This window comes from Monodelphis domestica, chromosome 6 (genome assembly GCF_027887165.1).
Source record: "Monodelphis domestica isolate mMonDom1 chromosome 6, mMonDom1.pri, whole genome shotgun sequence".
NCBI lineage: Eukaryota > Metazoa > Chordata > Mammalia > Didelphimorphia > Didelphidae > Monodelphis > Monodelphis domestica.
The window spans coordinates 44783571-44811452 of NC_077232.1; the positions used below are offsets into that span (position 1 = coordinate 44783571).

The window sequence follows — 27882 nt, forward strand, 5'->3', positions numbered from 1 at the left end:
GGGAAATGACTCTTCTCCACTCCAGCTGTCTGGATAATAAGTTTGGCTCAAAAGGGCTGAACGCATCTTCTGCTTTTCCCTTTTCGAAAGGATAAGCCTTGATCTGGTTGTTCAGTGGATTCCTGAACAACTTGGCACTCAGTTTTAAAGTTCAAAGAGTAAGCAGCTAGGGTTGGTGTTGCTTGCATTGGATGCTGTTAATGGTGGTCCTCTCTGGAAAAGTCACTGGATGCCTTGAGAATGTCATTGTTAAAGGACTTAATCAAATGAATAGTTGTGTGTGTGTGTGTGTGTGTGTGTGTGTGTGTGTGTGAGAGAGAGAGAGAGAGAGAGAGAGAGAGAGAGAGAGAGAGAGAGAGAGAGAGAGAGAGAGAGAGAGGCAGGCAGAGAGACAGAGACACACAGAGAGACAGACACAGAAAGAGAGCACTTGAGGGATTCTTTCAAATGAGAAGATAGTCAAGGGATTGATTCCAGATTGTTTCCTCTTTAAGCAGCCACAGACCATGTAAGTTAGTTTTGAGAACTCTCTAGATCTGAGAGCAAGAGGAAAAATGGCCAACAAAGGAGAGAAGAGGGAGATTGCATCATGGTGAACATGAAGAAATTCAAAAGGCCCTAAAGCTCAAGAACCTGAGTCCACTTTAGGTGAAAATACTGACCTCATGTAATTACAGAGAGACAAACCCAGCAGAAGGAACCAGAGTTCATACACTGGAAATATTTAAAACAGTGATGAAATTTTTGAAATTAAGTATTTATATTGTTCTTCAAGTGGGTAATTAAAAGATAAAAGCTCTCTTGATGTCGCATATTTCATTTAATATGAAAAGGGATACAGTTAGATATAGGACCACTTTTTGGGGGGGGAGACGGGACTAAGTTACTAAGTCATCTCAGTATGTTTTAGTACAAATAATGTTTCTAGAAAGTGAAGGAAAAAATTCTTGAACAGTTTTCCTTTTAGGGAAAGAAAAAAAAAGCACCTGAATCTGATTTTCATAAGACCTACATATTTTTATTGCTACAAATGCACTTTTATTGAGTTTGCAAAGTTTTTTATATTTAAATCAAAGGTTTAAATATGCACATTCAGTTCCTATAGTACTTATCTACTTGCAAAGCATATATTAACTAGTAATTGGCTGTTAATTTTATAGACATGGTAGCCAGGCAAGTAAATCAATGACCTATTAAGCATTTTGACAAGCAATTTACATATTTGATGACTTCACTTCGTCTTTTCAGAGTCAAATCCAACATAATTGTTCAGTTGTGTTTGTATCAAGTGAATTACAATACAGGAAAAAAAAGATTAGTTTTGTTAAAATAATAACCTGACTACAAATATTCATTTGAATGCGTTCAAATTGTTCATAATTACTTTCAAAGGACACAGCAAAGCTTTTGTTCAGTATTTTTTTTAGTTATTTATAAAGCATAGACCAAATCAGTTCTTGAAGTCTGTTGAGATTTTTAAAAACACCTTTGCTTAAAAATATCAAAGCCTTTAAATTTTAACTGACAGATAAGGTCTGAAACTTTGTTTTGAAAGGAAAATTGATAAGAATTTGTGTCTTTGGGAATTAAAAGAAATGGGGAAAAAAAACCCTGAGACATTAAAAAAAAACCAACCCTGATTGTTACTACTAATGAAATAGCAGCTGAAAAAAAATAGTAGTCTTTTTGATTTTTATCACAAAAAATAAACTGGTAGTGACAGGATATGATGGAGAGATTTGACATCCTAGCAAATCACTGTCATTGATTCAATTATTCTAATTCTGAATAAAAGCTGTATACAGTATGTGTTTATGCTACAGTGGATTTTTTTAAGTGATTGACATTCATCATATTAGTTAGACAGTTTTAAAAGCTAAGTCTTTGTTTTATACAACGTTGTCAAGAACAAATAAAGTGAAATTTGTAGCATATTAAAAGTAGGCCACTTGAATATGTTAGTTATAATCACATCAAAATAGAATCACATATATGAAAATATATTTTGGAAATCCAGTTTTCTCTCTTGGTCTTGAACAACCCATTCGGAAGGAGAGTTGTTGATGAAAGACACAAATGGTGCTTTCTCAGTTGCCTTCGTGGGTCCCTGTTCTGTGTGGGAGTCACCTTGAGCAAAAGAACGTGGAAGCGTGACTTCAAGATGGAGAGTCTGAGCGGAATGTGTGCCGCTTGCCCCGTGCACGGAAAATGGAGCCACGTTCTTACGAGGCCTGCCCAGAGGAGGATCTGAATGAATAGTGGCTGAATGACTGCCCTTCCTGAATTAACTGGCGAAGGGTAGAGCTGATGCACGGGGAAGATGAGTTCGTTGTTTTTGTTTTTGAATCCTCCACCATTTGGCTTCCAATCTGGGTTCTGTGCTACTTTCCCACCCAGCTGCAGTGCCCTTTTTTGGGTATCCTGGCATTAATATAGCTGTCAGTTTGGATTTCGGTCTTGACCTCTGTTGGGTGACAGGATTGTACAATGCTGACTTCAAATGTGGAGGATTACTGCTGTGAACTGCACAAGGCCATCAATTCCTTTTCTACATGCACAAGTCTGGATCACTGAAGTTTGTTTTAATACGTTTATTAACCAACAGAGCAGAGGCATTGTCTTCAACAGTCTTACCCTCAAATTATGCTTCTTTATCAGTTTAATAATTTACATAACAGAATGCCTATGACATGCTAGGACACTCCAAACAGAGTCTAGTTCTGATACATTTGCAAGACTAATTTGTCATGTCATGTTCTGCCCAAACTATAATGTTTTCAGGAGAGAATGGCATTTTCAGAAATAAAGAGTAATTACGAAACAGTTATTAGGAACATCTTTTTTGAATCTCACAAGGTTTCTCCATACTACCTCTGTTACCATGTTTTTTCACAGACAAAAAAACCATCAAAGGGTACCACTATCCACTGTAGAATGCCATGACCTTTTTTGATGCTGAATTTGTTTTTATTTATAAAGTAAAATGGCATTTTTCCAACAGAGAACATCACATATAACTTTTTAAATATAAAAATACACCTTATTGATGCTCTCTGTTTTTATATCATAGTTATTTAGTTTGTAAAAAAAAGAAAAACAAGCCAAACCATACCAAACAGTGGCTGCACCTGACAATGTAGATTCCATTCCCCTCAGTAATCCCATACCTCTTGGGAAAAAGAAGAAAGGCATTTTTCATTCTCTAAATCATAACTGTTAAATGGAGCAATATTTTGGGTACAGTTTACTAGGGGAAAAACATGATTAAAAAGCATACACAAGGAAGAGGGCAGGCGCCACTTAACAGTTCTTTATGAGTATTTAAGGACTGTTGGGTCAAACCTTTATGAAAAATGTTTACATAAGCCCTTGGTAACCAACCAGAGGGTGTCCCAGGAGGCCCAGAGAGGCCACTAAGTAGCGATCCCTAGAAGTCCAGGTGCTCTTTGCCTCCGGCCATCATGCCACATCCCGGGCTCAGCTGTTTGGCGGATTCCACCAGATCCCGTTTGCTTGAGCGGCTCACAGTGTCTGACAAGTCTGGAGGCAAATGCAGTCGCTGTAGCAGGAGATTTAGGGGGAGGGAAGAAAAAAATGTAATTAATTTTGCTTTAGTTAGCATACTTCAGCATGCAATATTATGCTCTGTTGATCAGCAGTCAGTCTTGCATATAAAATTCCCGCTCAAAGAGTTCTTCAGACTTATATCCATAAAATTATGAGCAATTCCTACTAGATTTTTACAAACCACAGCCATTCTAGAATTGGGATCAAAAATCTTAAAAAGAAAATTTCCTGAGCTCAACCCGAAACTTTATTTAAGTTTTCTTTATTGAAGTATGAATAAAATCATGGTTCTAGAGAGTCACACACTTTCTTTCTTATTTTCTTTTTAAAACTCTAACCTTCCGTCTTAGTCACAACTTTAAGACAGAAAGGCAGGGCTAGGCAGCTGAGTTAAGTGACTTGCTCAAAGCCACACTGCTAGAAAGTGGACGAGACTAGATTTGAACCCAGGTCCTGTAGACTCTAGGCATGGCATTGGATTGTGTGAGCTATTAGTTTTAAACAGTAAGGCAAAACAATAGGTCAAATGGCAGCAGATTTATGAAAAGAAAATATTACTCTGAGGAAGAAGAAAAAGTTATGGCCATTAAACAATCCTTGCTATAAACTAAGTGCTATTTTGTATTCCGTGTACAGCTTAAGTAGGGAATCAGAAGAAACAACCTTTTCCCAAATGCTTATTTCTTCTGTTTGGTTTATCCGATGTCAAGACATCCAGGTTCTAATTTCTCCAGGAAATTACACTTTTCAAAGAAATACAGACACTGTAAAACCCCCATTCCTTCCCAATGTAAAGGTCAATAGGCTTCATATGTCTTTATAGGGCAGACACAGAATTTGTTTTAGGGTTTAAAATATTTGCCCGCTATTCTTCTGTGTTAAGTATTTGGGCCTTTAAGGGACCAAGATTTTCAACTTTTTTTGTGGATCTCAATCTTCCCCTTTTGCATGAATCTATTTACTATCACAGCCTGCTTTATACAAAACCAATAGATAAAAAGGGTCCTTTTCCTTTTAAAATGATTCACCACCAAATTCCTTTCCATATAAGCCTCCCTAGTTCATTTCAAACTTGTCAGTGTGGGGGAAGATCCCAACTCACCCATGGCTTAGTAAGATTTAAAGCTGGAAGGGTCCTCACATGTCATCTGGTCTAACAGATTAATTTTTAGCAAAATGAGGTCTAGAGGGACTTGTTTGAAGTCACAGCTGAAGAGCCAACATTTGAATCTAGATCTAGAATCTAACTCTAAGACCTCTCCTGCTGCACTCAGAGCCCTTAGCCAAGTCTAAAGTTGTTTCCTAAGATTGTTAGAAGTATTTCTGGATGGGGGCCTTGCAGTCCCTGACCTAAAACTATATTACAAAGCAGCAGTCATCACAACAATTTGGTACTGGCTAAGAAACAGAAAGGAAGATCAGTGGAATAGACTGGGGGAAAGCGACCTCAGCAAGACAGTATACGATAAACCCAAAGATCCCAGCTTTTGGGACAAAAATCCACTATTCAATAAAAACTGCTGGGAAAATTGGAAGACAGTGTGGGAGAGACTAGGAATAGATCAACACCTCACACCCTACACCAAGATAAATTCAAAATGGGTGAGTGACTTAAACATAAAGAAGGAAACCATAAGTAAATTGGGTAAACACAGAATAGTATACATGTCAGACCTTTGGGAGGGGAAAGACTTTAAAACCAAGCAAGACATAGAAAGAATCACAAAATGTAAAATAAATAATTTTGACTACATCAAATTAAAAAGCTTTTGCACAAACAAAACCAATGTAACTAAAATCAGAAGGGAAACGACGAACTGGGAAAAAATCTTCATAGAAACCTCTGACAAAGGTTTAATTACTCAAATTTATAAAGAGCTAAATCAACTGTACAAAAAATCAAGCCATTCTCCAATTGGTAAATGGGCAAGGGACATGGATAGGCAGTTCTCAGATAAAGAAATCAAAACTATTAACAAGCACATGAAGAAGTGTTCTAAATCTCTTATAATCAGAGAGATGCAAATAAAAACAACTCTGAGGTATCACCTCACACCTAGCAGATTGGCTAACATAACAGCAAAGGAAAGTAATGAATGCTGGAGGGGATGTGGCAAAGTAGGGACATTAATTCACTGCTGGTGGAGTTGTAAATTGATCCAACCATTCTGGAGGGCAATTTGGAACTATGCCCAAAGGGTGACAAAAGAATATCTACCCTTTGATCCAGCCATAGCACTGCTGGGTCTGTACCCCAAAGAGATAATAAGGAAAAAGACTTGTACAAAAATATTCATAGCTGCGCTCTTTGTGGTGGCCAAAAACTGGAAAACGAGGGGATGCCCTTCAATTGGGGAATGGCTGAGCAAATTGCGGTATATGTTGGTGATGGAATATTATTGTGCTCAAAGGAATAATAAAGTGGAGGAGTTCCATGGAGACTGGAACAACCTCCAGGAAGTGATGCAGAGCGAGAGGAGCAGAACCAGGAGAACATTGTACACAGAGACTAATACACTGTGGTACAATCGAACGTAATGGACTTCTCCATTAGGGGCGGTGTAATGTCCCTGAACAATTTGCAGGGATCTAGGAGAAAAAAACACTATTCATAAGCAAAGGATAAACTATGGGAGTGGAAACACCGAGGAAAAGCAACTGCCTGAATACAGAGGTTGAGGGGACATGACAGAGGAGAGACTCTAAATGAACACTCTAATGCAAATATTATCAACATAGCAATGGGTTCAAATCAAGAAAACATGTAATGCCCAGTGGATTTAAGCGTCGGCTATGGGGGGTGGGGGGGAGGAAAAGAAAATGATCTATGTCTTTAATGAATAATGCTTGGAAATGATCAAATAAAATATAAAAAAAAAAAGAAGAGGAAGTTTATTCTTTGGATGTTATGTGCTCTCAGCTTTTCTGAGATTTATATGATGTTTTTTTTTCCCCATTGTACAATTTTGATTAAAAAAACTTTACTGAAAACCATGTAGAGTAGAACAAATAATAATTTCAAGTGAAAAGAAAGCCATTTCCATAGAAATTTGACCTATCTTCCATAACATTTTTGGCCAGGCAGATTTAGAGAAGCTCCAAAGAATAAAATAATTAAATTCTTGCATTATGAAACATTATCAATTCAAGGAATATACATAAATACCACCTTTATGCTGATTTTAGAGTGGGTGAAGTCTTTGGGAAAATGTTCTATTCAAATAAACTGTTCTCTGAAGTTAAAAAAAAAAGAAGTATTTCTGAACACTAAGCTTGAATCTGCTGAAACACCTGAGAACTTTTTTTATTCATAAAGTTTATTCATAAAATTCAATGTCTAGGAATCTTTCTGTTGTAGAAGGTGAGGCGTGTCACTGTAATGAATTAAAGGAAAGGGGGCTAAATAGGAGGTATGGTGGGGACCCAACAGTGATGGCCAATCAAAAGTCTTCTGTTACAGAAGCTGATGGAAAATTGTGCTAAAGTCCCCCCTCCTTCATGGAAGGAAAAAAATGTTTTGAAAGAAGGTTGCAAGAGTGGAGTGGCTCATAGCATCAAAAAGGTAAGAATTGTAAAGGACCTTAAAAATCAAGAGCCCAAACTCTGCCTTATTCATAGAACACTGAGGCCATCCCTGAGAGGTTAAAGAGACTTGCTGAAACAGCAGGGTTGAGATTAGAAACCAGAGCTCCGGCCTCCAAGGCAGGGCCCTTCATTAGACAATGTGGGTCACGCAATATCGCTTCCCTGTTATTATATTTTTATATGCTCAGTGAAATAAAGCTGATGTAGCAAGACTCAAGAGATTATGTTTTATAAAGGATTTTTCTTTTTTTTGCAATTGATTTCTTACTCTGCTTTTATTCTTTGCAACAGATAAGAATATATGTAAAAGATAAAATATTTTACCATCAAATATAAGGCATAAGAAAGGCAGCATTGTATTGGTGTCTAAGAAAAGGACACCTGGAGTCAAATCTGGGCTCTGATAACTGTGTGATCATAGACAAGTTAGTTAACCTTACCAAGCTTCAATTGACCTCTCTGTCAAATGGAAATATTAATACTTGTACTTCCCCACCTCTTAGGGCAGCTGGGAAGAAGCACTTTGTGAACTTCAGCATTATAAAATGTGAATTTTTAATACATAAAACCATTATGAGGACAACAATAATGGTTTTAAGGCATTCACAAAGTGCCTGGAAATATCTCATTCAACACAACTACATTGTGCTAAAATAGAGGAAGAAGTCTTCCAATCCCATTATGAATGAAGACAGAAACTTAGAGAGTTTAGGTGACGTGTCAAGGTCAAACAGTTAGTTAAGTGGTGGAAGCTTAGATTTAGGTTTTCTTATTTCCCTCTCAATTTTGTTTTCTCTTCCCTAAACTGTAAGGCTCAGGAACTGATTGGCTTCCTAATCTGTGGGCCATGGACTTCTTGGGGAGCTTGTCACAGTTGTAATAAGGGGTCTATGAATCCATGGCGCACCATACAGTCTCATTTTTAGATTGATTGAGCTCTAAATAAATGGACTGTGTGTGCAACTAGGGTGTGTTAGTATGGGCCCACAAAATATTTTGATGTTAAAAAGAGGTTCTCACACTTAAGATGTTCAGGTTCCCTAAGGATGGACGTTTGGAAAAAAATGGAAATTCTTTGTGTCACTTTTCTCAGTCATGGTGATGAGAACATGTCTGGTATTCTCCATTGACCAAGTTCTTGCCTTGATTCTGATCTTGATATTCACGCCTCCCCATATGTATAGTGAGTGTCAGTAAAGTGCCAGGGCTATCAGGAAAAGTAGAACACCACATGACAAAGGAGTGTAAGAAGGGTTTTGCCAAGAGGCTGCTGAAGCAGTTCTACACTCAACATGTAAGTATAAGAATGAATGTTCCTTCTATACTTGCTTGCTGCTAAGAATACCTGGTGGGAAAAGAGTGTGTGTGGCCCCATGGACCCCTTTAACTCCAATTGCAAATCTGACAAGCTGAACATACTTCTAGACCTTGGGGTGCCATAGAGGAATAATGTAAAACAATCATTTCTATATAAGAATGCCCTGCATGATGCTGTCCTGACCAATGCCATCTCACAATAACGTCACTAAATAGGCTATAACCAAATCTCACTGTTACACTGAAAAAACCCACACTGCTGAAATGGCATTTTGGCCAATCACTCTGGATGCAGAATGGATGGTCTTCAGTGATGTCAGCTAGCCCTTGAGCCCTTAAGTCAGCCTGCTCCTCATTCAGTGGATCACATGGGGGAACTGCCCACCCCTGGAATAAGTTTACATTAACATAGTTTTTGAACTGGGACCCATTAACCAGGCTAGGCAGGCTATGCATGAAGAAACCACGTTCATTTTCAACTGTTAGGCTACTCTTCTTCCTCATTTTACATTGAAAGTGAGGGCTTAAAGTAAATGGATCTAAGATCCCATGCATCATTTGATTGTTTCTTAGGTGGGTGGTGAGGAGAGATTATAGGAGTTGGAGATGGTGTCCATCTTCCTTCCTCCCTAGCTCCTTCTCAAGCTATGGGTTTTTCTGCAAAGCAAATTGCTTTATTTTGTGAAATACTCTGGTGCTTCACTGCTGTCTACACAGGTCTGTTAGATTATTTGAAGTAATAATGCTGGATAATCCTGTCCCTTCTGCTTCACAGCTGAGAGCACCAAGCAGTGAACTTGGCAAAGTACTTTGGCCACTGAGGGGCAGGCCTGCCAAAAATCCACCATAGCCCTGAAGACGTAGCTTTAAAATGGGAGGGGTGATTTGCCCAGAACTTCAGAGGATTTATAAGCTGAGCCAGTCCTAGAAACAGACTTCCAGATCATTTCTAGTAGGTATCACTCACTACCTTCCTTAAGAGCTAAGTGCCTCCTGATCCTTTAAGGTCTATGTAATGGACCTTCTGTGGGTCAGGGTCACTGCCTGCATCAGCTAGCTTGTCTTTCCTTAAGCCCTTGATCAAACAGCTCACCCACAGCCACTCAGGAACGGATTTCCTGGCTCAAAATTTACCTTCCTAACTCATTTTCTGCTAGCCTGCCAAGCTTACTGTTCACCACTTGCAGCTCAGAGACAGAAGGGGCAAGATAATGAATCCAGATTATACCTGGATTTGAGACAAATTGTAGGTAAATACCTATTAAAAGAAGTTTAATCAATTTATATTTATTTAATATTTTGCCAAGACAAAACCACAAGCTGCCATTTATTTTTTGAAAATCATCAGTGAATTACAATTTAATCCTAGGCAGGTAGATAGGGATTTAGGGGCTTTAAAAATCCTTGTTTTACTAAGAGTTCCTGAAATGCCATAATTTGTACAGCTCAGAATCAAAGGCATTATCAGACTTTATGCACTTAAAATATTTTTAATAGTGACATCTTTTCCATTAAAAAGGAACCTAAATAAACATATGGATTATTCAAGCTGGAACCTGAAATCTAATGTAGTCCAATCTCTCAATATACACACAAGGAAACTGAGGTCTAGGGAAAGAGACACGACTTAGCCAAGATCATATAACAAGGTGATGGAAGAGACAGAACCTTTTATACCCCAATAGAACACCTGTTGTAAACTGATCTCATGTTCAATGAAAACAAACAACTAGCTTTTACTTGGACACTTTGAATGACCTTTGATTTCACTGGGGTGCTTACTCCTTGTATGGAGTCTGATTATAGCCAGTTCCCGCTAGCTGTTTTGATGGGTTTCTGTGGTGACAAAAATCCCATCACTTGGTGACTAACCTTCTGAGGATGAGTCTTTCCATACTTGGTGAGGTGGGTCTCAGAAGACCACAACAGACCATTGAGGGGCCAGTCCTTGAGGCCTTTCTAGCTTGGTACAGTCTATGTTCTTCTGGTCCCAGCTCTGTTGGCACAGCAATCACCTCTAGACTGCACACAGTAGAAGCAGATGAGTAGCTCCAAGCTCTTATTTAACATCTTCTGTATGCAGGGCAAATGCAGGAAGGGAGCTGAGATCTGGGCTGTCTGCTGACTAGTGCAGAAAGCCAACACACAGGTTCTCAGACTCATAGAATTGAGAGCTTGAAGGGATTTTTGAGATCCCCTAGTCCAGTCTCACCTAGATCTGAGTTCACAGATGAGGAAACAGACCCTAGAGAGGCCGTGAGTCTTCTAAGGTCACAAAGATAGGAAAGAGAAGAGTTAGGGTTTCCATCCAAGGCCTTTGACTTGTGACTGTCTCACTATGCCTTACTGTTGCAAAGCTAGGTGACAGCACTTTTACTTAATAGACATCATACCAACTCACATTTATTACTCCCAAACTTTTGAGGCAAAAAGAGAGAACCTCCTTCCTTGTCAATGTTAGTTTAATTCATAGTTCAGGAAGCATTTAATTAAGGAACTACAGTGTACAATGCAATGTGCTAGGTGCTCTAGCATTTATATGAGACATTGTTCTTGCTCTAGTGGATTCTAGAATCTATGAGGGGGAAAAGGATAAAAAAAATAAAATACAAAATAATATAAATGCATCAAAGTAACAGGAGGTCATTACTGTCTGAAGCTGAAGGCTTCCTAGAGGAGGTATCATTTGCATTGGGTTTTAAATGATGGGAGAGATATTAATAAAGAGAAGAAGGACATCTTGGTATAATGAGCAGCATGAGCAAGAGCATGGAGAGAGGAAAGAGAAGTGTATATTCAAAGGGAGAGAGAAGCCAAATTTGGCTGGATCAGAAAGTTACTAAAGGAGAATTAAACGAGATAAACATGGAAATGTAGGGTGGAACAGATTGTGGAGGACTATAAATGCCAGGCACCAAGAGTCAATGGGGAGCCACCACATATTTTCAAGGGGAATAGACTGCTAAAATCAATAAGTAAGATTATTCTGACCACAGTATGAAGGATGGAGAGGGGAGAGGAGATCCTGTATGTGAGGCTTTTAAGGATGGCATTCCAATTGTGGCTGGTAATGAGTACTTGGAGAAGAGAGGAGAGCCTGTGTGAGAGACAATGTGAAAACAGAATCCACAGGACTTGGTAAATTAAAATAAAATAAAAAGAAGGTAAGGAAAGAAGAGTCAAAGAGAATCCCAGTCTTTATAACCCCTCTTCCCCTCCTTGATGGTGCTTGAGCCAGAGGAGTCCTTAAGCAAATACCATTTCAACTTAGGCTGAATCAGGGTCTATTCCTAGGGTCTTGGAGAAGACTTTGACTCTCCCAGATCCAGGTGCAGGGAGTAATTCAGCATGAATCACTGCAGCACCTTTCTGAATGATTGAATAGGATTTTCCCAATCATCCCACAGGGATTGGGGAGTCTTAAAGATTTTGTTGTTTCTAGACAATTAATGAAGAGAATGTGAAGAAAAAAAGGAGAAGTAGCAAACTGAGGAGGGATAAATCACATTTTCTCTCTAAAACTATCTCTTAAGTTGTAGAGAGATTACAATCTGCCCTATGGAAAGAATACTCCACTGACAAAATTTATGGATCACTGAGATACTGAATAAATCCTCACTGTATAAAAGTTAACCAACAAAGTGATCGTCAGACAATCCTGACATCTGAGCCTCTTCGAAAAATAATAAGCCTAATGTTCTGCTTTGGAACGCGGAGGGAAGAAAACCTTTTGTTCCCTTTCCAGAGTCTCTGAAACATCTGGGTCTATGTGTTGGTTTCCTCCTGAAAATTGTTTGCCAGCTTCTACAGCCGTGGCGTATCTGATGTGGAGACCAAAAAGCCCAACCCATGTATCGATTTTTGGCACGTGGGAATGTGGGCACTAGGAGTTTAAGGGGAGAGTGATGGCCAAATCATCATTATCTGAGAGCATTCATTCAGTATCCCTGCTGCAGCTGCACCCTTCCCAGCTCTGCCCCTCCCCATCTATTTCCTGACCTGGGCCATGCCCCAAAGAGGGCTGCACAGCTGGTAGAATCTATATGGTTGGAACAGAGCCTCAGCCCTCGCACAAGAAGGGGAAAAATCACAGGTCACTGGGTCATGTCTACAGTTGGCCCTATGCCTGGATGGGACCCCGATCTAAGCCTCCCAAGCAAGAGGCCATCTACTTTTCACTTGCTCCCTTTAGTGATAAGTAACTCTTTTCCTAGGCCTGCAATTCTACTTTTGGACAGCTCTGTTAGGACATTTCCCTTTCCATTGGGCTAAAATCTACCCTTGCCTACTGCTCTAAGCTGGACAAGCCTTAACTGACTCCCTTTTGTAGAAGGTAGCTCCACCTTCCTCACTCCCAAGACTTCTCTCTAAACACGCATTGCTGGTTTCTTTCACCAATACTACCTAATAGGATATAGCTTCTAGTCCTCTCTTCATTTCTTCTTCATCAAACATTTCTTCCTTTTCCTCCCAAGTACATTTTTGGAGGAGATGAGAGAAAACCAAGTTCAAAAGACAACTTGGCTCCAGTGTCCTCATCAGTATATTATATACTGGAGTTATTCTTTAAGAGAATTGAAAGCATTTATTTGAACTGAAAAAAAAAAAAAACAAACCCCCCAAACATCTGTGATGTTACCTGTCATTTGGTAGTTCCCAATAAATCTTTGTACTTTTGAACAGAATTCTGTAGTACTAACAAGGCCCCTTATTTTGGTGACATTTCCTTTGATTCTTGTAGATGGTAGAGCAGAAGAACTGAGGCATGATGCAGATCTTTGCTCTGGATGAGCAAATGCATATTTGGCCCTATATGGGAATGGCCAGAGCTCCCAGTGCCAAACATAGTTAGATTTAAGGCTGGATTTTTTTTTTCTTCTGGCTCTGATTCATTTGCTATAATTTGAGATTAAAATTGTTTTTATTAAACGTCACGTTCAACCTGGATCCTCTGAATGGAAACATTTCATTTGGCTTTTCTTCATTTACTGAAAATTAGATAAAAGTCTCCAGGAGCTAGAGAGAGCTACCTTGGCTGTCTGTCTAAAAATGCTCAGGTGTGCAATTATTCTGACCGTCAATTATAACTGACAATTCTTGTCTTGCCTCCAGACCCACTTCTTTGAAAGCAGATTGTGAAGAACTCGAACATCTAAACAAAAAGGTGGTCTAGGGAATGCCTGTGTGTGTCCACCCTCTCCATTCCTTGAACAAGGGGTTCACAAGGTGGAGGGTAACTACATGTTGATATAAGTCCTGTAGAGAAGAGAAATGCTGCCTGGAGGTATGCTATCAAACTGTCTGGTGCCCAATCAATCCCAATTGATGGAGAGCTCCAACTATGCAGCAGTGACACTCTGCCAGTCGACAGTTCCTCTGCCCAGTTTGAGCAGACTTTCCTTAGTTTCTGCTCTACCTGGACTAGACAGCTTCTTTGGAGCCATCAAGATAAGAGTGTCAGTTGGTAAACTGCCAACATATGCTTGGAATGTGCTGCATGTGTGTACTTTGGGATTGTCAGCGAATATTGAAGGGGTACAAAGGCATCTGTAATGTTACACATCATCACAGATTGCCAGCAATCTGGGAGTCCTTAGAAAACATCTAGTCATCTCTGTCGTATCTCCCTAGTAGACTGTAAGTTCTTTGAAGGCAAAGGATTTTCAGTTTTTCAGTTTGTTTTTGGATTCCCAGAACTCAGCAATCCAGCAATCAACCAGCAGTCATCCAACACCCACTCAGGAGCAGTCACTGTCCCAGGTGCTGAGAATACAAAGATCTCTTCTCCCAGAACTTACTTTCTATAAAAAGCCAATATGGACACAGAGGCATATGCAAAATAGACACACAATAAATAGAGGGCAGGCCTTTTGGAACACCCTCTATAAAGGAATTAGGGAGAGAGGGCCCTAGCATTTCAGGGGATAAGAAAAGGATTAATGTATACAGAAAGTGGTGCTTGAGTACTAAGAAGAAAAAGGGATTCTGTGAGGAGGAAATGACCAGATCACAGACTCCAGGCATGAGGGCAGGAGACAGAGAGAAGGTCAGTTTATCTGGACCACAGAGCAAGTGAGTAAAGGTAAGCAATGTCCACTGAGTTTGGAAAGAGGATGACTGGTAACTCTTGTGCTTAGAGACAGTCACTTTATAGAAATGAATGGATATATAGATCAGTGAGTCATCTGTAAAATTAAGCCTATGGGAGTTGATGAAGTCACTAAGAGAGTGAAGAGAGAAAAGAGAGGAGGGAGGAGGAGGAGGAGTAAATTAGCATTTATATAGTGCCTACTAGGAGGTAGGTCCTGTGATAAGTGCTTTTTACAAATATTACCTCCTTGTTTCCCACAATGACTATCCCCATTTTGTAGTTCAGGAAATTGAGGCAAAGTGAGGTTAAATGACTTCAGATCATATACCTAGTAAATATCTGAGGCCAGGTTTGAACTGTTCCACCTAGCTGCCTCTGGGACCAGAGACAGTCAGGGGGGACTACTAACAATTGTGGGGCATGATATAAATGATAAGCCAAGAAGGGAGACTGAAAAAAGGAAGGCAGACAGATAAGAGGAGAACCAGAAAAAGTGTCATGAAAAACCAGGAGAGAGTATTCAGGGAGATTGGTCCGCAGCATGAATTGGCAGAATAAATGCAAAGAAGGAGCTTTTTCTGGGAGTTTGGAACAAGAAATGGTAGGAAAGATGTAAGATGAGAGATTGAGAGGAAAATAAATACAGAACAGAGGCAGAGAGTCAGCCCACCATTTTTCACATAGTAGGTGCTTATTAAACATTTGTTGGCTAACTAATTAATATTTGTTAATTTAAATTTAATAGTCTTTCCAGGAGACTAGAGCAAAGCTTAAAGGTCAAGAGGAGCCTGAGGACAGAGACTCTGAAATGTAAAAGGGAAGGCCTTCAGATGCAAAATAAGACTCTACCTCTCAGCAAAGATCTGGCTAATGAAGAGAGCAGAAAAGACAATGAGCTTGACAGTAGGTTATATGCTGTATTCCCACCTTTGTTCCCAGGCACTCTTTTGATTAACACCTCAAAAGAAGTCTGAGAAATCTAACTGATTTGGGACAGATGACCTTAAACCCAGGAAGTATACCTTTAAACCTGGAAGGACTGTGAAAGAGGTGAAGCCCCTCCAACCTCCTGCCTGGAGGTGACAAACCTCAGCCCCTAGGTTTTAAGGGAGTCCAAGAGAAGAAGCCTAGGGTATGAGAAGTTGTCCTCCTGATAGAGAACAGCAGCATTTCAGCTGAAAAGAGTACAGTAACACAGGCTGAAGAGAGTACAGTACCACCCAGCCAAGCCAGTGGCTAGAAGGATAAAGCTATATCAAGCAAAGATTCTGGGTCCTAAGGAGGAAGCCCCAGCAACAGAGTGGTCTGTCCTGCCCAGGCTGGTAACAGCTGCCCAGCAGCCAAGGGGCTTGCCTGTCCCAGTCTGGTAGCAGTCTGGGGGCCAAATGACCTGTCAGGGTCGGCCTAGCAGCCGACATAACTAGTGCCTGATCTTACCCAGCAGAGGTATGGGTCCAGCCAAGATTCTGAATCATACAAGGGGACAGCTTAGCTGAGAGCTGAAGGCTTTGTTTATCACCAATGCCAAGAGAAACTGATCCTTTGTGAAAGGTCATGCCAGCCCCACAATCCTGGAACTGGGAGATGCTTGGGTCCTGTATGTTCTCTATTATATGTTACTCAATACCCCCCCCCCCCCAGTCCAGCTCCCTCCCACTGCCCGGGGCCAACTCTGTGCATTTCTGGGTGTTTGTAACCACTATTCCTGATGTCTCATTTGAGTAAATGTTCTTATAAAATGTCAAATTCTCCTGCCTAAGATTGTTCAGGGGGAAGCACATTATGGGTGCTTGAGAGCTAGAGTTAGTAAGATAACTATCCACAGAGTTACAGCTCCATTAGGGGGACTGTAGAAAGGAGTTTGCAAAATACAAGAAGAAGATGCAAGACCAAAATTCCATTCAGAATTCTAAGGACCTGGAACTGTATAGGAAGAGACAGTAACTGGAAAAGAGTTAACAGTCGGTGCTGGACTCCTTAGGAGACAGAAGCTGTGTCCTGCTTTCTGCTCTCAAGATACTGAGAGGGTAGCTGGTTTTGGTATTCCTTGGGTGGACCAAGGAAAAGCCATTAATTCCCTCTCTGTGGCTGTCTTGAGGTACCTGCCTGTTTCACCCATGGGTATGGAATAAGGCTATTGTCAGGTGTTGGCTTATTTTCCTTATATGTATTTCTTTGTCAGTGTCAATGAGAAATGAATGAAATTTAAAAAATCAATATATTTTTATTATTAAATATATTAAAATACATATTTTTATTATATATAATAAAATATATTAAAAAATAAATATATTTTTTAAAAATTGCAAAAAATATAAAAAATGTTTAATATCATCTAGATAGTCTATATGTGATTTAAAATGGCATTGAGGTAAAATTTATATATGATGTCAATAAGAATTTCTGAGATATTTTGGCAATATTTCAGATGTGTAACTTGTTTTAATCAGCTAAGCAAATATTCACCTATTGTCCAGGATTCAAGTAAGTATCCATGGTGCAAATGATGTAACTATATACATAAATTAGTTTGGAAACCTTAAAATTCTATTTAAATGATGTTGTTGAATGGCATTCTGGTGCTCTGGGTTCATCCCATTTTCAATTTTTGTTACCCCGTGTCCTAATTTCTTTTAGATGAGGTGGGTTTCTTTGAGATGAAGTTCCAATTCTAATTCATTGAATTGCTTTACATCATATTACTATCACGAATAATATATAATAACGTCACCATGGTACTTTGAGATGTTTTACACACACACACACACACACACACACACACACACAAACACACACACACACACACACACACACCCCTTGTCTGATCCTCACAAAAACCCGATGAAGTAGGTGCAGTTAATATCCCCATTTTATAAATGAAAAAACTGTGGCTGAAAGAAGTCATATTGTTAATAAGATGAATCCAATAAACCTTTCTCACTTCAAGTCCAGCATTTCATCCACTATATCTCCCAGTCATCTATATTACTTTGTCAAGAATGAACTTTTTTTCACTACTGTGGCAATGGGTTTTTCTATATAAATGAATTTTCTAGATAACTGAAGATTGACTCTCTTCAAGTGCTGAAAGTTTTTTTTTCCTGCTATTTTAAAATTCTTTGGGATCAAAAAATTTCTTAAAAATACTGGGTGACTTCTTAAATAGGACACCTTGTATTTTTCTTAACTCTCACCTTCTATCTTAGAATAAATACAAAGTATTGGTTCCAAGGCAGAAGAGTGGTAGGGGCTTAGGCAATTGGGGAGTATCTGATATTAGATTTGAACCCAGGACCTCCTGAGTCCAGGCCTAGAACTCTACCCACTAAGCCACCTAGTTGTCTCTAGACACATTGTATCTTAATGACTAACATTCAAAACTATCAACATCAATTGTTAATTGGTGTAGCAGGGCTCTATCAAATGGTCCCAGATAGGTATTTTCTATCTTTTTTTATTTTATAAACCAACGGTATTTTCTACTGGAATGAAGGATAGCCTATTGAGAGGCCAGAGAAGAGAGGGGTTTCTGATGGTGAGTTCCTTCAGATATTCCTCTTTCCAGGATATTTTTGCTGGATTCATTAAGCCTTGGAATTTTTCTCGATGAAATCCAAGGTCTCTCAAAAGGGAATGGCTTGAAAATCCTTATAGGAGAAACCAAGCATATGAAGAAAGCCTGCTAACCAGGCCATGATAGGCAGTTGGATGGCCAATCCATTGAGTCCATCAGCACATGTATCTCAGACAGGCACTGCATGTCCAAGAAGAATGAGTTGGGTCAAGATTAAATTAGAGTAAAAGAGTAGGTTGGTTTGCTTTTTGGAAATTGTACAGAATTTTCAAGCATTCTAAGCTAAGCTGGGGCATTAAACCCAAATTTTACCATCAATATTCTCTCCTGGCAATGCAATTTTTTTTTGTGGATTATAGAATGTGACTATTTCCAAGGAATCTAAATTGTGGAAGTCCAAAGGGCAACAAAAAGACATAAGGTAGATGAATGTTAACAGATTTGTGTGCAAGAAATGGCATGAAGGGAATCAAGGAAGAAATTTTTGACTGAAAAACGAGGTGGGCCAGTCACATGGAGAGAGTGAGGGATAACAGATGGAGAGCCCTTCTGCTCTATAGATACTCACAGAGAAAGATCTCCAGGGCATCTCTAGAGCATTGGGTTGAGTCTCTATGGATGGACAAGAATTGCAAGGGAAGAGAAGGCATGCACAGGTTGTGATCAATGACGGTGGAGGGAATCTATGAAACTATGAGTCATTAAAATACAGAAGACCCTCCTCCTTTAGTGTCAGCTGATCAGCTGTTACTTGTTAATCTTGCTAGGAGAGAACCCCTTGACATAACATACACAGAAAAACTTGGCACAGTGGCACGAGTACTGAAAGTGAAGTGGGTTGAAGTCCCAGTCCCCTCTGTTTATTAGCTCTGAGGCCTAAGACAAATAATTGAAGTTTCTGTGCCACAATATCTTCATCTGTAAAATGTGCATACTACCTCTTCCCTGGTTCTTATGAGTATCAGTTATATATGTTTTTGCTCCAACTGGACCTTTGGGGACCATGCTGTGGGGCCACTAGTGACACTACTATGACTCCTGTGGCTTTCTTATCCAGCATACTTAAAAAAATTAATTTAGAATAATTTTCAGTAGTTACATGATTCATATTCTTTCCCTCCCCACTCCTGTAATGAACAATTCCACTGGGTTTTATATGTATCATTGATCAAGACCTATTTCTATATGATTAGTATTTGCACTAGAGTGATCCTTTAGAGTCTACATCCCTAATCGTATTCTCATCGAACCATGTGATCAATTATATGCTTTTCTTCTACATTTCTACTCCCACAGTTCTTCCTCTGGATGTGGATAGCTTCTTTCTCATAAGTTTCTCAGAATTGTCCTGGATCATTGCATTGCTGCTAGAAGAGAAGTCCATTACATTCGATTGTCCAGAACATTTTCTGAAATGCCACCAAGTAATAATAATGCCTGTGGCAGCTGGAAAAAGCAACAGGTCTGGAGTCGGGAAGACCTGAGCTCAAATATAACATCAGACACTTAATAGCTGTGACCCTGAGAAAATTACTTTACCCTGCTACTGGCCTTAGTTTCCTCAACTGTAAAATGAGTTGGAGAAGGAAATAGCAAACCACCCCAATATTTTTTGTCTATAAAATTCCAAAAGGGGCCCCAAAAGTTGGACACAATAGAAAAAGACTAAAGAACAGGGGCAGCTAGGTGGCTCAGTGGATAGCTCTGAGCATGGGAGGTCCTGGTTTCAAATCTGACCCCAGACTTCTGATCTGTGTGATCCTAGGCAAGTCACTTAACTCCCATTGCCTAGCCTTTACCACTCTTCTGCCTTGGAACCTTTATTCAGTATCCATTCTAAGACCCAAAGTAAGGATTAAAAAAAAAAAAGACAACAACTATGTAATGCCAGTCCTTTGTCCCTCTTGCTCTAAGAAATATAGTCAAACCAATCCCACTATTAATTCTGGAGAAAGTATATCAGTTAACTGCCCCTATTATCCCATGTCCCCTCCATGACTCCCCAGATGAAATAATCCTTTTCTAGTCACTATTCCCTTATTTGAATGTAAGTTACCTGAAGACTTCCATATTTCTCCCATATTTATATTCATTCCATAGTGCCTGGAAAATAGTAAGTCTTAAATAAACATTCATTCATTCTTTGAAGTACTTTGTGCCTGCCCTTGATTTCCTCTCTTTTATCTTCTGCCAATTTGATAAATGCAAAAGTGTCCATCTGCCTTGGTAGCTCCTATTCAAGAAGCTCCTGAATGTCTCTAGGATCACATATAAACTCATCTCTCTGGATTTTTAAAGCCCACAAGAACCTGGCTCCAACTCCTTTGTCCAGGCTTATTTCAGATTCCTAGGCATGGACTCTACAGTCTAGCCACACTGGCCTACTTTGCTATTCCTCATACATCACACTTCCTCACCCATAAATGCATGGTGAAGAAATGAATGAAAGAAAACTATGTAAATGTGAACTACTGAACTCATAAAATTCCCTTTGAAGAATCAAAATTGCAAGTATTCCAAATGACAATGGAAAAGACCAATGTTGGGCATAAGTATACTCTGTGAACTTGGGAAAATCACCTAATTGTGACTGCTCAGCTCTTACTGCTCTTTTGCCTCAGAATAAACACAGTATTGATTCTAAGATAGAAGGTAAGGGCTTAAAAAACCAAACACACTGTGTAGTAAGTAAAAACTCACAAATCCACAAGGTGCTGAGTCCATAAGGACCTGATCTTCATGAGTGAGTTCTGTCACTGCTGATTAGCAGAAACTCCCTCCAGGCATTGAAATTAACTTCTGAGCTCTAGACTATCTGATAAAGCACTTCACATAAGGAAGGGTTATTAATAAAAGTATGGATTTAATTGATTAGTATAAATTGATAAAAAAGAAAATACACATGAATTCAAAATGGCTGTCATTTTAAATTAGAGAATATTTTCAATGCTAAGAATTATAGGCAATTAAAAGAGAATGAGAAAACTTTTCTTTTGAAAATAGGCAGAATTTATCTTATAGTCCTTTCTAGATGTACTTTTCAGCTTTCCTCATTAAAAATGCTGTCAAAATATGATCATATTCAAATTATTTTTGTAGTCCTTTAGATACTATATTCAATTAGTCATTTGATCTATCTCAACTGATCTTTCCTTTTCATACTGGGCCCTTCACATATTACTATTTGCCCACAGATTAAAACTATAGGGAACCATTTAAATTCTTGATCCTCGTGAATTCCTCATGAACAGTGCTATTGGGACTGCATTTCCAAAAAAAGCATAGAAAATTGTGAGATAGGAAGAAGAGTGACAACTTGGATGAAATAGAACTTCAAACTTTCAATTGCCTCAGTGGGGGTATTCCTACTCTTGCATGACACATCCCTTTTGACCTTCAGTAGCAGGTTTTCATCTGGTGAAGAGTCTTCACATTTGCTTGGCTAGTCCTATTAATTCAGAGTCCTAAAGTTTAGATTCATAAAATGAATCTCCTGAGTTCAAGAAATTGTTCTCATCAGGGTAAGTGGATAAGGGAAGAGGCAAGGTTGTTACTATGTTAAAAATATGAGCATAACACTTCATTACTCATTCTTTCGTGAAAAAAAACATTGATTTGTGGTCTAAGTGGGATGGGACCTATTATTTCAACTTTATGTAATCATCTGGGATAACTACTGAGGAAAAACTGATGCTCATAGAATCTTTCAGGCAGAAAAAAAAACTAAGTGCAGAGTTATACATTCTCCTTTACTTTTAAAAACTTTTAAATGGGTATAGTCTGGGGAAATTTTTTTTAACATACTTGCTTCTAATATCCCTGTCCATTTAAGAGTATATATATAGATGACACCAAGCACCAAGATCAAAGAAACATGGGAGAATATACAGAAGATAGCATTAGTTTGTTCCCATTTATGCTTATTTAGCAAATACAAACTGGGTGATTATCCATCCACTTCAGTATCCTGGCTTTTCTTACTCCTCCTCCTTTTAGATATTTGACTAATCATTAATACTTTCTCCCTAGTACAGACTTCTGCTGGTTGATTAACTGTGCATTGGATAGGCAGTGTCTATTGTACCATGTTACTTAAAAATTAAGACTCTCTGTATAAGGCTTAGCATTCGAATACCACAATTTGTCTCTAAATGCAATTGCAGTTAATGAAGAAAACAGTCAATAAACATTCAGCACTTACTATGTGTCAGGTACCATATTAAATTAAATGCTGGAGATCCAAAGACTAACATATCAACATATAGGGTTTCTGCATTAGTTGGATGGAGAAGACAACCTGTAAATAATGAGGTACCGACAACATATAGAATCAGTCAATCCATCAGATGGAAAGGCACTAGCAGGAAGGGCTTGGAAAGGCTTGGGCAGAAGGAGGTAGCGGAGCTATACATATTTACAAGTAGTAGTCACACCACTCAGTTAGATAACATTGTGGACTGCATGGGATCATTCTGTGGCCCACATTTACTGCTAACAGCACAGCCACCCAAGAGAAGTACTCTAGGTTATTAAGTTATATCTTGTTCTTGATGAAGTACAAAATTGCTTTTCGAAGAGTTTTTCATTAAGAGATCTCTAATCCAATCTAAAAAGCATTTATCAATTGTTTACTATGTGTCAAGCAGGTGTACAGGGGGCAATATTAGAATATGCATACTTTATGGGTCTATTCACCTTGCCAACACCTAGGCTGGAATTCCAAAAGTACTTGCTTTATCCTTGCAAAAGTAAGACACAAAGATCTTCAAAAGTTAAAAGCAACAGCTCCTTCAGATTTCTATCTGTGCACAAGAGCATTTTAAGAGGCGCTATCTGCTGGTTCTGTTCAAGACCCTACTTCAAATATGATCTGGAAGGAATCATTCCACATCATTTCTAATGACATTTGGAGTTCTTTCCCATCACTTTCACACCCCATGAAAAAGGAGTTAAGTCCAGTAAGCAATGCATATGGATTAACATTGCCCATGCAAATCATTGAGCTGAATTCCCTCAAATGACAGTTCAGCTGTATGGGAGAGCACTTGGACAAATGCTAATTAGTACTGTTATGGTATATGATCTTCACCACCTTGGAGTAACAACAGACAGTTGAAAGATACGGGAGGAATAAACCATTGCTTTGTTTTTGTCCCACAAACTGATCTTTGTGATTGATTTAGAGCCCGAAAGACTACATAAAGTGAACCACTAGATTATTCCTGGAAAAATTTGACTTAATATATTTTCCTTTAAAAATTAACAAGTCAAAATGGTTACTTTCTAGCCTTATTCTTTACAAAAAGGTTTGTGTTTCTCCATTGTACTTGCATTTCTCATAAATGTTCATCAATCCTCTAAGCACATTTTATTCATATTAGAGTTCCAACGTAAATAGGAATGGAAGAATTCATTTAAGGTAACATTCTGATAAACATAGAATCAACTTAAACAGTCACCTAACCTTGGTTGTCAAAAGCACAGGGAAAGATGCTTCTCCCTCCCCTGTTATCCCCCTCTCTGGGGTAAAGAAATGAGATGGATCTGTCACAACATGGTCGCTCCCATCCTTGTGATCCTCGGATACAGCACTATTGCCTAAACGGGTCTCCACCAGGCCCCTCCCTCATGACTCCTTCCCATTCATCTTTCCTTAATTGTGTAGCAGGGCCTCTCACTTCTGGCAACCTTTCTGCTGGTCTCCAACTGCTGCTTAACCCAAGTCTTGTATGGCTTTGGGACACACAATGCAGGCAGGAGCATATAAGCCCCAGTGTGTGGAATTTGAATTAAGCTTCAGCAGGGCCAAGCTGAGAGGATGCTTGAGATTCTAGGGCCTGCTGTTGCTACTGCAAGTGAATGAAGATTGGGAGATTTCTTTGCAAAAGTAGTTTGGAGGAAGAACTTCAAAACTCCTTTCCCTTATCTCAGGAAGTCTTGTTGCTCCCTGACAAGAAGGTGGAGAAGATTTGGAGTCCACCTAAGGCTAGTTCTACAGAGAAGTAAATCCAGACCTGATTTTAAGAAGCACAACAAACAGGGCTTCAAAAGATAAGGATAATTCAGGAACCCTTTTCCATTGTGCCTATTTTTACATTTAAAGTTAAATGCCTAGCTCTAAAGTTTTATAGCCTGCCATGTTATAAAAATGAACTGAAAAGATAGAACCAAAATCTCCATTCTTCTTCCTCTTCTATTTTCCTTTTTTAAGCTGTACAGTAACTAGCTTGGATATAGCAAAAAAAAAAAGTTTTTTTGGCTATGAATAACAAAATTCAAATATATGCCAGCCTTTTCCTTCCCTATAGGTTGAAAATCTTCTTGCCCCAAAGTAGCTGAAAGTAAACTTGGCCAATTAAGCCATGTGGACACTCAAAGTTGATCACAGAATCCTAAAAACTCTCAGAATGATATCAGAATGGCTGGACAACTCAACTGCTGGATGGGAAGTTTTAATTGACACATGGCTTATAGAAACCCCAAGCTTAACTCTGTCATGTGAAAGACGGAAAAAAGTGGGATTGTAAAATGTGGGAGTTGAGTAAATTACACAAGTGGCTTGAATGCTGGCCTAATAAACATTTTCAAGATTGGATACTAGTAGCTTCTGATCTAAGCTGACTGTTATCTTTGGAATGCCAAATATCTACACTTATACTGAATGCATTTATATACACACATTTATTGATTTTCTTATGGCTCTATCAAAAACATGCTATTAGTAGAAGACCTATAGTGTTTTTTTGATATAATTCCCTCCAATGTATGCAGTACATTTTTCTAGGAATCAATGAGATAGGATATGACGAATTCTATGGAAATGCCTACATAAAGCTTCATTAAAAACATCGCTTGCCCCAACCCCATAACTCTAGTTACTTTTGAGACCCCAACATTTAAGGGTCTGCTAGTTCCTGGATATGAAGAAAGAATTTTTAATGGGGCCAAATGTAGGTGTTTACAAGGGGAGAATTGTTGGTTTTTTTATTAGGCACTGCCTTATGTTCAATAGTTCTATTTACTTTTTCAGGCTAGCCAGAATTAGAAAATTCCCATTGCTAGGCAGCCTAGCGCATCTGTGAAGTATTTCTGGGCATTCAGAACTGAGGCATGTGCTGCCCAAAGGGAGGTTTCATTACAGTATGCTATTTAGTCCTCCTCCTTCCAGCTCTTCCCCCAACCTCCAAATAACGTAGTGCTCTTGTAAGAGGAAAGCATCCTTACTCTATGCTGAAACATATTTACAAGACTGAAACACAACAATTAACACATTCATAAAGCTTCAAGGGGCAGGCTCACTTTAATTTTTTTTTTTAAGTAGACTGATTTCCCCCAAGCTTTTAATCTTGATTTTACTTTGTTCTACAAATGCAAGTTCTTCACTATAGGTAGTTGACACATTACTTAGAATACTTTGAGTAAAAAAAACAACCAGAAAAAATTCTTATCTTTTATTTTCCCTTCTCCTCCAATCCTGCCACAACATTCACTGATCCACTATAGATCAAGTCCACGCTAATATTATTCAGGGTCTGTATGAATTTCTATATAAATAAAGTTATGTAGTCTGTTTAGGGTCTGATAAAATTAAGCGTAGTTTTCTTTCTCTGTATCAATTTAGGGAAACTTTCTCTACTGATTGAAAAGCTGGGGCAACATGTGTGAAAATGACTGTCCTCAGTAATTAAATTTTATTATGCTACAAACTTATGAATGAATGAATGAAGTACTTATTGAGATCTTACTATATGCAGAGCACTGTCCCAAGTGCTGAGGATGCAAATACAAAAATGTTGCTAAACAATGTCTAGTAAGTGCTATGATTTTTCTCCATCCTTTCCCTCCTTACATTGGTTTCCCAATATAAAATGACATCAACTCTATTTGAATACTTCCTAAGTCTACTAGGAGCTGTTCTTTACATAACTTGTCAAATTTTTGATACCTTTATGTTTCAGAGTTTCTGCTGGACAGACATCATTCAAAACTATCTAAAATGAGATGAACAAATTCCAGGCTCCTGTTTGTTTCTTAGATTTGTGATGCTCACTTACTAAAAACCCAATTAGACTTTATGGCATCTTTAGTATACACATGATACTGCTAGCTGGCTTTCGTGGGCACTCTGGCCTCATATTCTCTTTTCCACAGACTTTTTTTCCAAGCTGTGGAACTCCTACTAGTCTTCAGAGTGAGCTCCTTGATGAAGAGCAGCTATTCTGCCACTGCTCCCTTTGGACAATAATGATCTAGAAAAAGATTAAGGGACACAGGGAAGTGCTGTCATAATTTAAAATAATACATCTTTTATCTTTGTTCTTTCACAGACAAGATGTAAATAGTGAGGAAGCAGCCTTAGAAGGAAATCTTTACAAGCAATGGAAAATTGTGTCAATTTAAGGAAATAACACAGGAAAAATACTGATAAAACAGTAAAAAATAAGGATGTATAGAAAAAAATGCCTATAGGTACTTTTTATTGGAATTTTTGGTTGCTTAATCAAATACATTCATGTCTCTACAGAAATAGATTAATAAGAGCTTAAGTTTAACTTCTAGAAGGATAATTTATGAGTTAATATTCCTAGTAAATTTTTTCTATATATTAAACATTTATCTGCTATGTGCTTTCCCCTACCCCCAAGAATAGGTCTTTTTTTTTTTTTTTTTGTGGGGTGGGGTGGGGTGGGGAAGAAACAAATAAACAAAACAAAACAAAAAAACCCTTTTTCATTTGACCCTCGAGACCACTCTTTTTACAAGGAGGTCTTAAAAGATCCTTAACTATGGAGAAGTGCCAGCACTCCGATACACTGAAATGGATGAATCCTGAAACAGGAGGAGATTGTTCTAAAGAGGGTTTGGTTCAAGACTTCACATCCTTTCAAGGTCTACAGGTATGTTCTTGATTCATGTGAATTCACATGGGAGAAATTAACATGAAAACAAGGATGGGAAGCAATCTTCTTTATAATTGCAATATAGAATTTTTCTCTATGACAGAATAAAATGATATCAAGCAAAATGTATTTGATCAGATTAAAATATTCTAAACATAGTTGAAATTTCTTCTGGTGTACAAAGCACAGGAAAAACAGATCTGTGGGAAAATATAAATTGCGTTTTAAAACTTTGGTACCGATGTTTTATAATCTGAGAAGTGATAAAGAGAAAAATCAGGGCTTTTCCATTTTTAAAAATAAGGCAGAGGGTTTTTTTCCCCCAACTTTTGTTATTGATGAAACATACCACACACTTTCTCATCAATAGAACATATATGTTGAGATCAAATCAAATAGCCATACTAATTACACAGAATTTTGCATCACTTAAAATCATTAAATATTTGTAAATTACACTGAATTTCAAAGAGAGATACTGAAATGGCTGCATTTTAAAGAACACAACAGGAAAAGCAAACTTGGCATTATTTTAGTTCCCAACATAACCAGTGCTTATTAGGAATCATATACAACAATGATTACCTAGTATAAATGTTACATTTTACCTTATAATTAATATATCTGAAGAAATTAGAATTTGGAGCTATTAAGAAATACCTAATGCTTTATTTGATCACTTTAAAAATATTAAATCCAGAAGTTTCAAAATAAATAGCTGTCTGGAAAGCTATGGTTAAAAAATACACACAGCTAAATCAAAAGTGGGACACACAACATCAACACTTCTAAATTGGTTTAAAGAATTTCCAAGTCTATGTAAGTGGCAGGATAATAAGTATCCTCTA

General features: G+C 38.4%; 1 protein-coding gene across 1 annotated transcript in view; it reads right to left on the reverse strand.

Moving 5' to 3' along the window:
- Positions 1-996: 996 nt before the first annotated feature.
- The window catches only part of ELP4 (elongator acetyltransferase complex subunit 4), a 281026-nt gene continuing 254140 nt past the window's right edge, over positions 997-27882 (reverse strand). Inside the window, exon 10 of the mRNA XM_007497217.3 lies at positions 997-3559. Within this exon, the coding sequence (XP_007497279.3) occupies positions 3428-3559 (132 nt within the window). The 3' untranslated portion in view covers positions 997-3427. The remainder of the gene's footprint in view (positions 3560-27882) is intronic.